The sequence below is a fragment of the Somniosus microcephalus genome, chromosome 2 (genome assembly GCF_052327205.1).
Source record: "Somniosus microcephalus isolate GS21.2 chromosome 2, FLI_Smic_1.0, whole genome shotgun sequence".
Lineage (NCBI taxonomy): Eukaryota > Metazoa > Chordata > Chondrichthyes > Squaliformes > Somniosidae > Somniosus > Somniosus microcephalus.
The window spans coordinates 21,405,333-21,423,010 of record NC_140988.1 but is presented as its reverse complement, the minus strand read 5'-3'; the positions used below and the strand labels follow the sequence as shown (position 1 = coordinate 21,423,010).

General features: G+C 45.7%; 1 protein-coding gene across 2 annotated transcripts in view; it reads left to right on the top strand.

Annotated features, from left to right (window-relative positions):
• The window catches only part of psd3l (pleckstrin and Sec7 domain containing 3, like), a 410,104-nt gene that overhangs the window by 291,887 nt on the left and 100,539 nt on the right, over positions 1-17,678 (top strand). For both annotated transcript variants that reach the window (XM_086007314.1, XM_086007324.1), the window contains one exon: positions 8,622-8,711. In XM_086007314.1, the coding sequence (XP_085863440.1) occupies positions 8,622-8,711 (90 nt within the window). The remainder of the gene's footprint in view (positions 1-8,621; positions 8,712-17,678) is intronic.

Genomic DNA, 17,678 nt, shown 5'->3' with positions numbered 1-17,678 from the left:
GCTCGAGCTGACTTTACTGCTCAACCTCTCCTGTCTTTAGCAAATTCTACTTTTGCATGGGGAGACGGGAGGGCCGCAATGATGTCACGGAAGAATGACTCGCTAGTACATTTCAACGTGACATACCGCATTGCACCATCTGTTTGCAAACGGAAACAAATTGCCAAATACCTTTTTGCATGCAGACAATGCCCCTTTGTAAAGAAAGCCTAATCAGGCATATTGTCCATGAGCGTGAGCTTAGTTGTAACTGGGAAAGGCGAAGCTTCGCAACTTGGTGTCATATTTGACCCTGAAATGAGCTTCCGACCACACATCCGCAGCATAACAAAGACCGCCTATTTCCACCTCCGTAACATCTCCCGTCTCCGCCCTTGTCTCAGCTCATCTGCTGCTGAAACCATCATCCATGCCTTTGTTACCTCTAGACTTGACTATTCCAACGCACTCCTGGCTGGCCTCCCACATTCCACCTTACGTAAACTTGAGATCATCCAAAACTCTGTTGCCCGTGTCGTAACTCGCAGCAAGTCCCGTTCGCCCATCACCCCTGTGCTCGCTGACCTATATTGGCTCCCGGTTAAGCAATGCCTCGATTTCAAAATACTCATCCTTGTTTTCAAATCCCTCCATGGCCTCACCCCTCCTATCTCTGTAATCTCCTTCAGCCCCACAACCCCCCGCCCCCCCCCCCCCCGAGATATCTGCGTTCCTCTAATTCTGCCCTCTTGAGCATCCCTGATTATAATCGCTCAACCATTGGTGGCCGTGCCTTCTGTTGCCTAGGCCCTAAGCTCTGGAATTCCCTGCCTAAACCTCTCCGCCTCTCTACCTCTCTTTCCTCCTTTAAGATGCTCCTTAAAACCTACGTCTTTGATCAAGCTTTTGGCCACCTCCCCTAATTTTTCCTTATGTGGCTTGGTGTCAAATCTTTTGTCTTATAACACTCCTGTGAAGCGCCTTGGGACATTTTACTACGTTAAAGGTGCTATATAAATGCAAGTTGTTGTTGTCGGCCTGTCGCGATCATAGTTCTCCTGCACCTTCACCTGTCTCCGTGATCGCCATCGGTGGAATTTAATCGGATAAGTCATTTGATCTGCGACAAATTGACTTCTGCCCCTAATTCAGTTCATTTCTTCAAAGATGGTTTGTTTTGTCCCAATCAGCTACTGAAAATAATCCGAGCATTAGAGAGTGCAGTTAATCTGTTGTTCCTGCAGATGGCAGACTACTCCGCCTGTTTCAGTAGGCGAGTCGACTGTAGAAATAAGTTTATACAGCGGGACGTTTCCATAGCTAGCTGTGGAGTGCAATTGTTAACCTCACACACGTGGCGGGGGAAGGGACTGATGATGCGGCATATTTCTGTACTCGTGTGTCGTACCATGAGGTGCCACACACAGTTTCAACGGGGGGCGGGGGGTATTGACTTATGCTACTCTTGTGTCTTTCCTTGTGGCTGGTACAAAAGTTTCGGAGAAGGTTATCTTTTTTTTTATCATTCTTTGGGATTTGGGCGTCGCTGGCAAGGCCGGCATTTATTGCCCATCCCTTGAGAAGGTGGTGGGGAGCCTCCGCCTTGAACCGCTGCAGTCCGCGTGGGGAAGATACTCCCACAGTGCTGTTTAGTAGGGAGCGCCGGGATGGTGTGTGACGTCGAGACGGTGGTGTCCCAAGTACGTGCTGCCCTTGTCCTTCTAGGTGGCGGGTTTGGCAGGTGCTGCCGAAGAAGCTTCAGCCACTTTCTGCAGTGCTTCCTGTTGACGGGACGCACTGCATCACGAGACACGAGATAGGGCGACAACATTGTGGCCCCGATCTTGCATCCCACGCTCATGTCGAGCAAGGTTCTGCGCCAGCAAAGCAGTTTCACGATTTCTGCCCTTGCAGTGAAAATCTTATGCCCCAGTGGTGACCCTGGGGGCGGGTGGGGGTGCGGTGGCACTACTTACCACTACCCAACAATGCACAAATGTCCCCTTTATCCCAACGTTTTCCCCCTACCTCATTGGCAGGGACGTCAATACAAATATTACGATACTTGATATTTTCATACTTCCAAATGGTCTGACATTTCCTTCTATCCAAACGCTTTCATTGAAACTTGTTGACCTAGCTTAGCTTTTGTCAGATTCTTTGTAATTTTTTTCTAACCTATTGGATGCGGATTCTTCCCACTTTCTCCAGCTGATGGTGATTGGATGAGATAGGCCAGTGCTACAACCTTCCCTGTGGTGCCGAGGAAGTCCGTTGGAATATGAGGGAGAATTTGTTGCTGTTAATAAAATTGAAGTACGATTCTCCTTTAGGATGCTGTGATATACACAAACCTCATATAAACATGTTGATAATTCTTCTATCAAAGCATATATCTGAGCATGCCTCAGTATTCAGAATTTATCATCTACCTTGGCCACAGAATTATTACAATATTTTTTAGCACAGATTGTTCACGCTGCAGTGTATACATCAACAGCGAGCGAGCGGCTGATAAAGTTAAAGCTGGCAGCTTTTACAGCACAATGTGGTGTGCTAGAGAGGCAATGTATGTAATTCATATAATTTATATCATTGCGCTCTTTGTAAACAAACAAAAGCTTTGGTTAAACACCCTTTCATGAGGGAGGAGTCAAAAAAAGAATGATTCCTACCAGATTGCAAGCTTTTCTCCCGCCTCCTTGAGACTCAAATAACAAAGGCCATCTCCTCCAAACGCTGCGTGCCCACGCGTCTCTCACCAACCTGCACTCAACGGTAACGCAAATTAACTTTTTCCTTTTGTAATATGGGCTTTACTCGACTTGGTGTCCTCTCCCCTCCCCAATCTCGGTTGGTCTTTTGAGGCAAGGGAAGTAACACTGTGAGGAATCAATTTGCTCCATTATAACAATGGCTGCACGTCCCCCCAAAAAAGTTCATTGGCTGTAAAGTGCTTTTAAACATAGATAGACATAGAAGATAGGAGCAGGAGTAGGCCATTCGGCCCCTCGAGCCTGCTCCACCATTCAATGCGATCATGGCTGATCATCCAAATTCAGTACCCTGTCCCTGCTTTCTCCCCATATCCCTTGATCCCTTTAGCCTTAAGAAATATATCTAACTCCTTCTTGAATATATTTAATGAATTGGCCTCAACTGCCTTCTGTGGTAGAGAATTCCACAGGTTCACCACTCTCTGGGTGAAGAAATTCCTCCTCATCTCAGTCCTAAATGGCTTACCCCTTATCTTTAGACTGTGACCCCTGGTTCTGGACTCCCCCGCTATCGGGAACAGCCTTCCTGCATCTAGTCTGTCTAGTCCTGTTTGAAACTTATAAAATTCTATGAGATCCCCTCTCATTCTTCTAAACTCCAGTGAATATAAGCCTAATCGACCCAATCTCTCCTCATATGTCATTCCTGCCATCCCAGGTATCAGTCTGGTGAATCTTCGCTGCACTCCCTCCATGGCAAGAACATCCTTCCTCGGATAAGGCAACCAAAACTGCACACAATACTCAAGATGTGGTCTCACCAAGGCCCTGTACAACTACAGCAAGACATCCTTGCTCCTGTACTTGAAACCTCTCGCTATGAAGGCTAGCATACCATTTGCCTTCTTAACCGCCTGCTGCACCTGCATGCTTACCTTCAGCGACTGGTGCATAAGGACACCAAGGTCTCGTTGCACTTCCCCGTCTCCCAATCTATTGCCATTCAGATAATCTGCCTTCCTGTTTTTGCCACCAAAGTGGATAACCTCGCATTTATCCACATTATACCATATTTGCCATGCATCTGCCCAATCGCCCAACCTGTCCAAATCGTACTGGAGTTTCTCTGCATCCCTCTCACAGCATACACGCCCACCCAGCTTTGTGTCGTCTGCAAACTTGGAGATATTACATCTAGTTCCCTCATCTAGATCATTAATATATATTGTGAATAACTGGGGTCCTAGCACCGATCCCTGCGGTACCCCACTAGTCACTGCCTTCCACTCGGAAAAAGACCCATTTATTCCAACTCTTTGCTTCCTGTCTGCCAACCAGTTTTCTATCCAAGTCAGTACCTTACCCCCAAGATGTCCGAAGGTCATGAAAGGTGCTGTATAAAGTCTTTTTTGTTTACACTGATTTGGTGCATTGAGAACCTGTCACATCAGGCTGCCCATTCGTCGTTCTGGGTAATCTGCAAGATATTTTTACAAAGACTGGGCATTTGAAAGCACGCTGAAGGAGGCAGTACATTTTGTTTGATAAAGGGATACAGTTTCTGTAAACCAATTCAAGGGTTACATTGAATTACATCGAGTGTACAGCGCAGAAACAGGCCATTCGGCCCAACAGGTCTATGTCGGCGTTTATGTTCCACACGAGCCTCCTCCCACCCTACTTCATCTAACCTTGTCAGCGTATCCTTCTATTCCTTTCTCCCGTCTTACTTATCTAGCTTCCCATTAAATGCATCTATGCTAATTGGCTCAGCCGCACCTTGTGGTAGCGAGTTTCACATTCTTACCACTCTTGGGTAAAGAAGTTTCTCCTGAATTCCCTGTTGGATTTATTAGTGACTATCTTATATTGATGACCTCTAGTTCTGGACTCCCCCCACAAGGGGTGCAGTCCCACCAAAATACTGTCGCTCTCCGTATGGTTCACACATTGTAAATAACTTATCGGACACGTACACACATAGTGGTCTCTTAAAGTTAGCCCTCTGTGACCATGCAGGTCCAAGAAGATGATGGGCATTTTTAAAACAAACCAATAAGACGACGTGTAAGATCTTCGGGCACTTGGTGCCAGCAAAATTTGAAGACACTCTGGTGATTACTTACTTAAAAAGAGGAACCTTGCCCAGTTATCACCCTGTCGTGTCTCACTCAATGTCTGGTATTTTATACTAGTTTACTCCTTGTATTTCCTGATCACTACCATGTTTGTTTTCTACAGACTCTTTGGGCCGAGAATGACTTGATCTGCATTGCATAGGAACAGGAATTGGCCAGTCAGCCCCTCGAGCCTGTTCCACCATTCAATTAGATCATTGCTGATCTGTACCTGAACTCCATCTACCTGCCTTGGTTCCACATCCCTTAATACCCTTGCCTGACAAAATATCAATCTCAGTTTTTGAAATTTTCAACTGACCCCTACCCTCAGCAGCTTTTTGGGGAGAGAGTTCCAGATTTCCACGACCCTTTAAAGAAGTGCTTCCTGACATCAGCCCTGAACGGCCTAGCTCTAATTTTAAGGTTATGCCTCCTTGTTCTGGACTCCCCCCATCAGTGGAAATAGTTTCTCTCTCTCTCGCTACCATATCAAATTCTTTAATCATCTTAAGCACCTCAATTAGATCACTCCTTAATCTTCTGTACATAAATGCAGTCTGAATGGCATTATTAAGCCTGCAGAAAGAATGCACTGACTGCAAGGCACACCACTCACTCGCTTGTCGTATCTGTGAGGATCTGAAATGGGAGCGTTGGGCAGATGGAGCGATTACTAATGACAGCAATTTTAGCAATGACGTTTAGCGTCTTCATAAAAAATGGATAGAACTGCAGAATGCTGACTTTAAAATGCTGATTAAAAATCCCGGTATCTCATGTAAGAAAAAAGGGAGTTTGATTTATCTGGTCATCTTAAACCAGTGGCCCTGCTCGTAACTGAGCTGATCCAGTCTGAGTGGTGAAATTATTGCCCTCGATCTTGTGCATTGTTCTGGTAATTTTTCAGACATGTGACGCCCTCTTGTCCTGTGCTATTGCCTGCAGCACATTGCTGGGTGGACAGTAACAGAATGAACATTTAGCTCTGTTCCAGTTGCGATGGGCTGAGGTTGTACTGACTAAAGCAGATGACCATTTTAAATGATTTGTGTTTTGACTTTGTTTTACTCAAATGCATGGCTTATTAAAAGAGAATCCTGCTCCATGGATTCTAACAGTGTGACCGTTGCATGTAGCCAGTGCCTGTTGGAATGAAGCAAGGTAATTGCATGAAGTACTAACTAAATTTTGTACCTGTTTTCCTCTCCCTCCTCCCTCTCCCTGGACCTCCTGCCTGTCTGCTTGTTTGCCTGGCTTGCTAGGCGGTAAGTTTTGCTTTAATCATGCTCTTTGATGTGCAACCTGTGTACTGAATTAAGCCCTGTGTTAGTACCGCCAGTCCCTGACTCGTGCAGCTAGTGGCACTACCAAAGGAAACTTGCAGGATTTGGTAAAGCGGGTGGGGAGCGGGGGAGAAATGAGAGGACCCTTTTTTTTTTAACCGGGCCTTCTTAGTCACCATGTTAACACGAATCAAGCAAGTTTAGTTTGTTATTGAAGCTGGTTGCACGAGACCCGCCATCAGGAGCTGCTGGTACTATAGCAATAAGAAACCAATTTATATCAAGCTGGAGACTATGTTTGCTGCTGTTGTGTTGCGATTTGGGTATCACATTTGTTTCACAGTGCCTCTGAATCTGAAGTCAGTATGCTTAAGCTGCCATTGGCCAGATGCATTGAAAGCAGTGGTATTACCACAGATTTATTACCATTGATTGGCACCCCATCCACCACCTTAAACATTCACTCCCTCCACCACTGCCGTACCGTGGCTGCAGTGTGTACCATCTACAAGATGCACTGCAGCAACTCCCAAACCCGCGACCTCTTCCACCTAGAAGGACAAGGGCAGCAGGCACATGGGAACACCAGCACCTCCAAGTTCCCCTCCAAGTCACGCACCATCCTGACTTAGAAGTATATTGGCTGTTCCTTCATCGTCGCTGGGTCAAAACCCTGGAACTCCCTACCTAACAGCACGGTGGGAGTACCTTCACCACACGGACTGCAACGGTTCAAAAAGGTGGCTCACCACCACCTTCTCGAGGGCAATTAGGGATGGGCAATAAATGCTGGCCTTGCCAGCGACGTCCACGTCCCATAAGCGAATAATAAAAAATAAAAACATTTATGTTGTGTTTGGCTCTGGTATGAACAATAACGGACACAAAAGACCCTCTCTGGTCCATCCATTCTGTCCCACACAATTGTGATGCTTTGTGCCATGCGAAACCATGTGACCTCCTGGGAGAGGTGAAAAGCCAGATTCAAAAAACCGAGGCCACTTTGGGAAATTCCTCTCCGCCTTGCGTAGGCGATCGAAACTAGCCCAGGAGATCGCTCCGGCCCTGATATTGCTAAGCAGGAGCTACCTTTTGTACAAGCTGATCGCCGCCGCCCCCCCCCCCCCCAATCCAGAAATGGGTCCGGATTTGCTTGAGGGTTGAATACGACGTGGTATAATGCTACGGTAAAGTCGACACAGACAGACAGCGCTGCCTTCCGAGCCTCTGAATTGCAAGAGGGGCTGATGCCGTTTGAAGTTTTTGCTGAATTTTTCCAAACGGTATCAAATGTTTATGTTTCAAAAAACTTTCTACAAAGTTGGAGTGTCAGCATTACTGGCAGCACCTACGCAGCAATACCTAATGAAATAACCAAGTGAGCAACTTGGAAGCTGGGCCCTTGCGGTTCTGGCCAGTGTACTGCTTCGGGCTCAGCGAGGGCAGATACCAGACCACTGCAGTGTAGATGTCCAGGTAACCTCTAACCCCAAGATTGTAGCTTATTTCCTGAGGTATTGATTGCCCATTTGTTTGTAATATTAAAGTCTAATCTCTCTGAGCTGAATTGAAAGGATGATATTTTTCTTTTAAAGAAAGCTTGCATTTTAAAAAAAAATAGAAATTCCTCTTCGGTCAACATCTCACGTGCACAGGTATCGGAATTGGAGGTTTGCGCGGAAAATAGAAAGCGAAAGATCTTTCCGTTTTCTTTCCGAACTGCCACTCAATTTATGGTTCCACATCCCTTAATACCCTTGCCTAACAAAATATCAATCTCGGTTTTGAAATTTTCAACTGACCCCTACCCTCCGCAGCTTTTTGGGGAGAGAGTTTCAGATTTCCACCACCCTTTTGTGTGAAGAAGTGCTTCCTGACATCAGCCCTGAACGGCCTAGCTTTAATTTTAAGGTTATGCCCCCTTGTTCTGGACTCCCCCCATCAGTGGAAATGGTTTCTCTCTCTCCCATATCAAATTCTTTAATCATCTTAAACACCTCAATTAGATCACTCCTTAATCCTCTATACATAAATGCAGTCTGAAAAGCAATATTATATTTATGGCAGCAATGGTTTCTTCCACTTGAAGTGAAACCACTGCAGAGCTTCTGACTGTGACCATATGATGAGGCACGTCTGCAATCTGATCCCACACTCGCCTGTCCATTCCCTTGTTCATAGGCGCTTTTCCTGGTGCCTGTGGATTATTTTTGTTTTGTTGCAATGAATCTGGCGTCGTAATAATGTTGAACAGACTCAGATGCTTTACATAAATCGAAGACTAGTGATTTGGTGATGAGAGAGTGCACCGATTCTGTGATCCTGGTGATTGGTGCTGGTTGTGAATGAGCCCAAGCCACTTTTAGATTTCTCCAGGAAGTTATCCGTCTATGTAACATTGCAGTTCGGTTTGTGAATTTTGTTGTTGTTGTTTGTAAGTGTACAATTTGTACCTTCTTGTCAGGTCTTCAATCTCTCTTCCATCATGCTAACATTTGATTGTAATCCTTTCTATATTCCAGAATATTGGGAAGAAGATGACCTGCCAAGACTTCATTAACAATTTGGATGGTTTGAATGGAGGGACGGACTTCCCAAAAGACCTATTAAAGGTATGGGATATGGAGCTGCTAACAGTGTGTGATTGGTAACTTAAATTGGAAGAAGTAACATTCCTAATCTTTCAACAAGTAAATGTCTGAGATACTGTAGTAAGTCTCGTGCTCTGGTTATGTTTTTACTGAGGGTGGTGACAATACTTTCACCTGTGACTTACACTTGTGCACACATCTGTATTGAAGGCTGCTGCTGGGCTGGGCATGCGTCTGTACGAGGTGCTTTCACCACAGTATTCTTGGGCTATGGCAGTTTGTGGCAATGGCTTCATATTCGTGAAATGTCCAAACTCCCATATCATTGTATCCTTCCATCTAACGAGGGGTTTGCTATTCTCTCGCCACTTTGCCACATGTGGTCCTTACTTTGGGAATGTAAACCAGTCGGGTGAATTCCTGGCGCTCGGTACTCACTCACGACTTGCTGTATTGTTTTCGAGCTGATGAGTGGTTGACTTTCTGCTTTCACCTGGCCGGCCTCCCATCTTCCATCCTCCATAAACTTGAACTCATCCAAAGCTCTGCTGCCCGTGTCCTAACCTGCACCAGCTCCCGTTCACCCATCGCCCCTGTGCTCGCTGACCTACATTGGCTCCCGGTCCTGCAATGCCTTGATTTTAAAATCCTCATCCTTGTTTTCAAATCTCTCCATGGCCTCACCCCACCTTAACTCTGTAACCTCCTCCAGCCTTGCAACTCTCCGAGATCTCTGCACTCCTCCCATTCTGGCCTCGCACGCATCCCCGATTTTCATCGCTCCACCATTGGCGGCCGCGCCTTCAGTTGCCTGGGCCCTAGGCTCTGGAATTCCCTCCCTAAGCTTCTCCGCCTCTCTCTCCTTTTTAAGACGCTCTTTAAAACCTATCTATTTGGCCAGGCATTGGTCATCATTCCTGATATCTCCTTATGTGGCTTGGTGTCAAATTTTGTCTGATAACGCTCTCTGTGACGTGCCTTGGAATGTTTGACTATGTTAAAGGCACTATATAAATACAGGTTGTTGTTGTTCTACTTCCTTGTTTTCATTGGATAAAAGAAAATGGAAAGAGAAAATAATCCAGGTCTTCAAATATTGGAGATATTTAGCATGTTATTTAACTTGGATGTGAGAAAAGATCGAAAGGCACAAGTTCAAAAAGAACAATTATCAAGCAAGATTGCAAAATAGAAGAAATTCCCCTTCCCCGGAGAGCAACAGATTGTGAAGCACACTTGCAGTTAAAGGAATTAATGATATGTCAATTAAAAAGGAACAAGATGAATAATTGGTCATGAATGGAACTGAATATTATTGAATACATACAATTGGAGATGATTAAACACTCTGTGGGACATGATGCATGTACTGCTCCTTTGAAAGGTGTTGTAGCCAGTCTGTGACTCTCGAAACCGAACACCTCGAGGCTCTTCGACGGGAGCAAGCGGAAGCCAAGCGCAAGGAGCGCACGTCAACCCAAGCACCCCACCCACCCGCCCCTTCAACCACCGTCTGCCCCACCAGTGACAGAGACTGTAGGTCCCGCATTGGACTCATCAGTCACCTGCGAACTCATTTTTAATGTGGAAGCATCCTCGGTTCCGAGAGACTGCCTAAGAAGATAGAAACACTAAGACCCTGAGCGCACATGTCGCTATTATAAGGAACCCACTGACTTCCATCCTGATGCATGTCAGACTTCAGTTACTAAGGAGCAGGATTTCATGAGCACAATTACAAGACCGATTGCAGAGCTGTAGAAATATGTGGAGCTGAGCTTAGTGCCGACGGCAGAAGATGGAGAGAGTGTGCGAGTGAGCTGGAGTTGGCAGCTCTTGAGTATTTCCGCATCCAGGAGCTTCAAGGATCATTTGCATTTGACTATTGTTGTCATACCCAAGCTCAATTAAGTGTAAAAAGTCCATTAAATATCAACATTTGTCGTGGGGATTCGAGCAGCTAATAGCTTTTTGCAGGAACAGAGGTGCTGGAAACAGCGTAATGAGACCCAGGCCCAATGAGCCTTGTCACATAAATGCTTGGCATCTTTGAGTTTCCATAAGGCAATAAAAGCTAGGCACAGGAACCATATTCATCTTGTGAAACTTTTGTGCTTTACAAGATGAGAAACGTCAGTGCTGGGGAATCAAAACCTTCTTCCACTCTTGGCACCCATCCATTGCACTGTGCACATTCTGTGTACGACAGAAGCTCACAGTAACCACCACACCACTCTGCCCCGTCCATTGTGCTTTGGCCCCATTATCAAGTATGCCTCACTGCACTGCAGGCAATGTGCCATTTAGATTCTCCGCACTGGCTACCGTGTGGTTTCTGTAATTGAAGCTGTCATTTGTCGCCTGATTGTGGGCTGTTTTCACGCTTTGAACTCGGGCCTACTAGTTTCCACCTTGAGAGGAGAGGACTTCATTTTATTCCAGCTATCAAAGGACAGTTTCATCCCATTAGTTAGTACACTTCAAGGATTACTAGACTAATGCCTGGAATGGGCGGGTTGTCTTATGAGGAAAGGTTGGACAGGCTAGGCTTGTATCCGCTGGAGTTTAGAAGAGTAAGTGGTGACTTGATTGAAACATATAAGATCCTGAGGGGTCTGGACAGGGTGGATGTGGAGAGGATGTTTCCTCTTGTGGGTGAATCTAGAACTAGGGCTCACTGTTTAAAAATAAGGGGTCGCCCATTTAAGACAGAGATGAGGAGAAATTTTTTCACAGAGGGTCGTGAGTCTTTGGAACTCTCTTCCTCGGAGGGCAGTGGAAGCAGAGTCTTTGAATATTTTTAAGGCAGAGGTAGATAGATTCTTGGTAAGCAAGGGGGTGAAAAGTTATTCAGGGGTAGGCGGGAATGTGAAGTAATCGGATCAGCCATGATCTTATTGAATGGCAGAGCAGGCTCGAGGGGCCGAGTGGCCTACTCCTCCTAATTCGTATGTTCAACAGAAATTTTAAAAGGCCACGTTGTGATCACTGTACTGCATAGTCCCACGGCACCAGAACCATCCTTACAGATATATTTATATTCTCTTTTCCCGTTATTGCAGTGTAGAATGCTAGCACATAAAGCATCAGTTGGCACTCCTGGAACGGCAGGTTGGGTTCATTGTCACTGCAGTGGCAACAGCCTTGACCAGTCTATGCAGTTTGTTCCATGTGCTAAATCATCATTGGACACTGTGCAGCCCCTTTATATGTCGACGCCGCTGCTGCTACCGCCTTTGATTCACGGTCCACCACCAGTACTAATGCTGCAGCTGAAGTACAGCTTCAGGGGTTCCCTTTGCACTGAAATACGTCCTGGCTGCGGCAAAACTCTTTCATCGTGTTTAGTGCCCCAAAAAATTGAAAGTTTTCTCGGCGAATTCATCTAAAAACCGGTGCCCGTTTTATGCACGGAATTACATTGAATATACAGCAAAGAAACAGGCCATTCGGCCCAACCAGTCCACGTTCATGCTCCACTCGAGCCTCCTCCCATCTTTCCTCATCTAACTCTGTCAGCATAGCCCTCTATTCCCTTCTCCCTCATATGCTTGTCTAACCACTCCTTAAATGTATCGATACTATTTGCCTCAACTACTCCCTGTGGTAGCGAGTTCCACATTCTCACCACTCTCTGGGTAAAGAAGTTTCTTCTGATTTCCCTGTTTGATTGAACCTTTCAAACACTGAATTGGACTGAATCTGCCTTGGTCCTTGGTCTCAAAGCTGAGCCAGTTTGGAGGAACTGTGGACCAAACTGTTTGATGGGCTGCACTGCTCAGTTCCACATACAGTATTGCAAAATGTGGGGCAGCATTACTCAAGTGCTCGCAACCTCATCTGCAGCAGTTTTACAGCACTTGCCTGGTCTTGTGCAGGCGGGTGAAGTTTAAATTAAGTTTGAACTGCAAGGCGACATTGTACTCGTTGTACACAACTGAGGGCATAACCATTTTGATGCAGTCGACTGTAGTTTTATACTCCTTTGCCAGTACAGAAACCACATGACAGATAGCTGGAGTCAAAACCGCTGCGTGGGAGGAAGCAAGCAGTCGTGTCATGACAGACGTGTCTATTTTCTTATAGGTGCGCCTACAGAATAAGTGAGGCAGATTCACAAGCCAGCTGACAAGCAGATTCAGATAAATTTGCACAGGACTATGTTTTTATTACAGTTTAAGATCAGTCTCACACTGTCCACATAGAAAGTTGGAGTGAACTTTGCTGAATATCCGATTACGAGTAAAACCAATATCAGTTGCAAAGATCACAGCTGATGGTTCTTAAATTGGATGTCAAGTACTTGTCGGACACAGACTGTTGTCTTGCTTCTGCCAGTTCCTCTGGTCATTAAATACACTGAAGACAAATGACAGCTGGACGGAAATCTGGCCTTCTAATTCGTTTTGATAGCTTCCGCTTTGGTACATATATATTCATCGTTACCTTTGATGTTCTTTGCAAGTCTGATTGTCTGTCTGTAGAGATTTGAGAAGATTAATGTAACTACAGTCAAGGCTGATGTGCTGAATCAAAAGCCACCCATGAAATCCATGCAGTAGAAGCTTAAAATCTGGATCTCCTGCCCTTTTTGATGACTTTCCTCCTCTAAAGCCTCTTTGGTTGTCTTGAAGTCTATTGGAGTGTGTATTTGAACAAGCGTCAGGGCCCCTGGCCTGTAGAGACATGCACCTGTTATAGTGATAAGTCATCTTATTTCCTCAGTAAAGGCAGGTGCTTTGAATCGACTAGTAGCTCACCTGATGGCACAGCTGAGATCAAGAGCTCACCTTTTTGAGAGCCACAGGTGTAGGAAGGTACGAATGTACAAGATCAAGAAAGACCATGTGGTCCATTTGGCCGGTCCCAATCTCCAGGAATAGCAACAACAACTTGCATTTATATAGCCCCTTTAACGTAGTAAAACATCCCAAGGTGCTTCACAGGAGCGTTATCAGACAAAATTTAATACCAAGCCACAAAGAAATATTAGGACAGGTGACCAAAAGCTTGGTTGAAGAGGGAGGTTTTAAGGAGTGTCTTAAAGGAGGAGAGGTAAAGAGGCAGAGAGGCTTAGGGAGGGAATTCCAGAGCTTTGGGCCCAGGCAGCTGAAGGCACGGCCACCAATGGTGTAGCAAAGGAAATCAGGGATGCGCAAGTATCATATCCCTTGTACTCTGTCCAGTTTTACTCCTAGGCAGTAGAAACACCCACACCTTATCTCACTGTGATGGGCGGCAGCACCAGTGCATGGCATCATGTACATTGTGCTCTTTTTTATTTACAACTGTTCTAGCTTTAAAAATGATCTCTCTGTGGTGACTGATCCTCACTTCTCCAGCTGGATATTGTTAGGTTTTCCCTAATAAAAAAAAAAAAGCGCGGTGTAACTTGTTCTCAGATTCTTTCCAGGGAAAAGGCTTGGCCAATATTGGGAGCACCAAGGGGTGTAGTGCAGAGTTTCGCTTCAGGGTTGAGTATTGAGCTGGAATAGAAAAGTCTGCAGTAACTGGGATCTTTTCAATACTGCAATGTGCATGCCCCACATTCTCCCCTGTTTTAACCCCCGAGAGCTTTAGAAACATAGGAACAGGAGGAGGCCATTCAGCCCCTCGAACCTGTTCCACCATTCAATGAGATCATGGCTGATCTGTGACCTAACTCCATCTACCCGCCTTTGCCCCATATCCCTTAATACCTTTGGTTAACAAATCTATCAATCTCAGATTTAAAATTAACAATTGATCGAGCATTAATTGCCGTTTGTGGAAGTGAGTTTCAAACTTCTACCACCCTTTGCGTGTAGAAGTGTTTCCTAATTTCACTCCTGAAAGGCCTAGACCATGTCCCCTAGTCCTAGAATCCCCAACCAGCAGAAATAGTTTCTCTCTATCTACCCGATCATTTCCCCTTCATATCTTGAAAGCTTTGATCAAAGCAGCCCCAAATCTTCTAAATTCTAGGAACTACAATCCTAGATTGAGTAAAATCTCCTCGTAATTTAACCCTTAGAGTCCAGGTATCATTCTAGTAAATCTACGCTGCACTCTCTCCAAGGCCAATATATTCTTCCTTCCTGTCTTTCGGAGAATAAGGTCTTTGTAATTGTCAAATGGTTTGAGATCCTTGATTGTTTCCCACTTCAGTTGATAACCTTTCAAAATAAATGAATCATCACTTGAATGTATAATTTTGAAATGGTTTCTGAGTGGCAATTAGCAGAAGTAATTTAAGCTGCTCTGATGAAAGAAAATCTGCACTTGCTGTAGTTCAATTTAACATATGGTCAAGGAAGCATGAAATGTGGTGGCTTTGTTGAAGTTAGAGTTTCTTTCATAAATGGGTTCGAGCGTGCAAAGCCTCCAAGCCGCCCGTCTAAAATTCTAACCTAGTCAACCCTGACCAGTCTCATTCTGCAGCTGCTGTTTCCATTGCCCAGCAGCATAGGAGCCCGTCAAGTTCAGGATCAACACAGAAATGCCTTGGAGTTTCTGGGCTTTGAGCTTCTCTGAGCCAACACAATCAAGAAGGCACCAGGGTTTTTTTTTCTTGGTACCGCCCAACCTTCATGGAAGAGAGAACTTTCTGACAGGAAGTGGAATATCTGGGTTGCGTAGAGCTGGTTGTTCCTTTATAAGTGGGGTCATCAAAATAATTTCATAACTAGCACCAAAGCTTCCTAAAACTTTCAACGTGCATTAACTGGAAGTATGTGTCGTTTTTTAAAAATTTTGTGACGCCGCATGCTTACTATTATTGGGGAGGATTTAATTACTCTCTCTCCCTCTCTTCTCTCACCTTTTTGAACAGGTAAAATTTATAACATTTAAGGGGAAAGCCAACAAAAAATCTTTAAACGCAACCACTCACTTGACAGTAAAGTTAAATTGGCCGCATTTGCAAAATAGCGAGAATGAAGTGGCTTGTAAATCTGCAGTCAAGGGCATTGAGTTGGCTGTCAGTTAACAGGAGGCTGTGCCAGTGGGTAAAAAGCTTTTTTTAGTATAAAAGCTTATAGGTCAAATTAAACTATAATGTTGATGGCATACTTTCTGCTTTAACTCGCTGTCAGCTTGTAGCCATGATTAAAGGTTTATGTGGTTACAGTCGAACATCTCCCCCAGAGCACATGGTAATTAATGTGCTACTTGAGCTACCTGCAATTCAATAAAACTATTTAAAATGTCATATGGGATGGGGGAACTAAAGTGAAATTCAATCAACATGCTGTTCCCTACAGGTATATCGAAATGAAATCAACAAACCTGTGCATTGATATGCAATAGGCTGAGTGTGTTGTCAGTAAGACATTTGATAGGTGTAGAATGCAGGTTAGAACTGTGGCTTAATGTTTGCCGCAGAGACAGAACCAAGAAAGAAAGACTTGCATTTATATAGCGCCTTTCACGACTTCAAGATGTCCCAAAGCACTTTACAGCCAATTAAGTACTTTTTATGTGTAGTCACTGTTGTAATCTTCTTCTTAGGCAGTCCCTCGGAACCGAGGTTGACTTGCTTCCACATTAAAAATGAGTTCTCAGGTGACTGATGAGTCCAATGCGGGACCTACAGTCTCTGTCACAGGTGGGGCAGACGGTGGTTGAAAGGGTGGGTGGGGTGCTTGGGTTGACGTGCGCTGTTTGCGCTTGGCTTCCGCTTGCTCCCGGCGAAGAGACTCGGTGTTCGGCACCTTCCCGGATGCTTCTCCTCCAATTTGTGCGGTCTTGGGCCAGGGATTCCCAGGTGTCGGTGGGGATGTTGCACTTTTTCAAGGAGACTTTGAGGGTGTCTTTGAAGCATTTCCTCTGCCCACCTGGGGCTCTCTTGCCGTGTCGGAGCTCCGAGTAGAGTGCTTGTTTTGGGAGTATCGAATTGGGCGTGCGGACGATGTGACCCGTCCATTGGAGCTGATCGAGCGTGGTCAAAGCTTTGATGCTGGGAATGTTGGCCTGAGCGAGAATACTGACGTTGGTGCGCCTGTCCTGCTAATGGATTTGCAGGATCTTGCGGAGGCAGCGTTGGTGGTACCTCTCCAGTGCTTTGAGGTGCTTGCTGTACATGTCCATGTCTCTGAAGCATACAGGAGGGCGGGTATCACTACTGCTCTGTAGACCATGAGCTTTGGTGCTGGGTTTGAGGTCCTGGTCTTCAAACACTCTCTTCCTCAGGTGACCAAAGGCTGCACTGGCACACTGAAGATGGTGTTGGAATTCGTCATCGACGTCTGCCCTTGTTGACAGTAGGCTCCCGAGGTATGGAAAGTGGTCCACATTATCCAAGGCCTCGTCGTGGATTTTGATAATCGGGAAGCAATACTATGTGGCAGGGGCAGGTTGGTAGAAGACTTTTGTCTTCCGGATGTTTAGTGTAAGGCCCATGCTCTCGTACACTTCAGTGAAGGTGTTGACGATGGTTTGGAGTTCGACCTCTGTGTGCGCAGACGCAAGCGTCATCTGCATACTGTAATTCGATGACAGAGGATGGGACAACCTTGGATCTGGACTGGAGGCGACGGAGGTTGAACAGTTTCCTGTTTGTTTTGTAGATTAGCTCCACTCCAACGGGGAGCTTACTGAGGGTGAGATGGAGCATTGCAGCCAGGAAGATCGAGAAGAGCGTTGGTGCGATGACACAGCCTTGCTTGACCCCGGTCTGTATGTTAATTGGGTCTGTGGTGGATCCATTGGTCAGGATCACGGCTTTCATGTCGCCATGAAGCAGGCGGAGGATGGTGACAAACTTTTGAGGGCAGCCGAATTTGAGGAGGACACTCCATAATCTCTCACGGTTGACGGTGTCAAAGGCCCTTGTGAGGTCAAAGAAGGCCATGTACAGCGTTTGGTGCTGTTGCCTGCATTCCTCTTGTAGTTGACGCGCGGTGAAGGTCATGCCCATTGTGCCCCTTAGTGGGCGGAATCCGCATTGCGACTCTGGAGGAGCTCTTCAGCCACTGGGAAAAGGCGATTGAGGAGGATTCTTGCGATGAC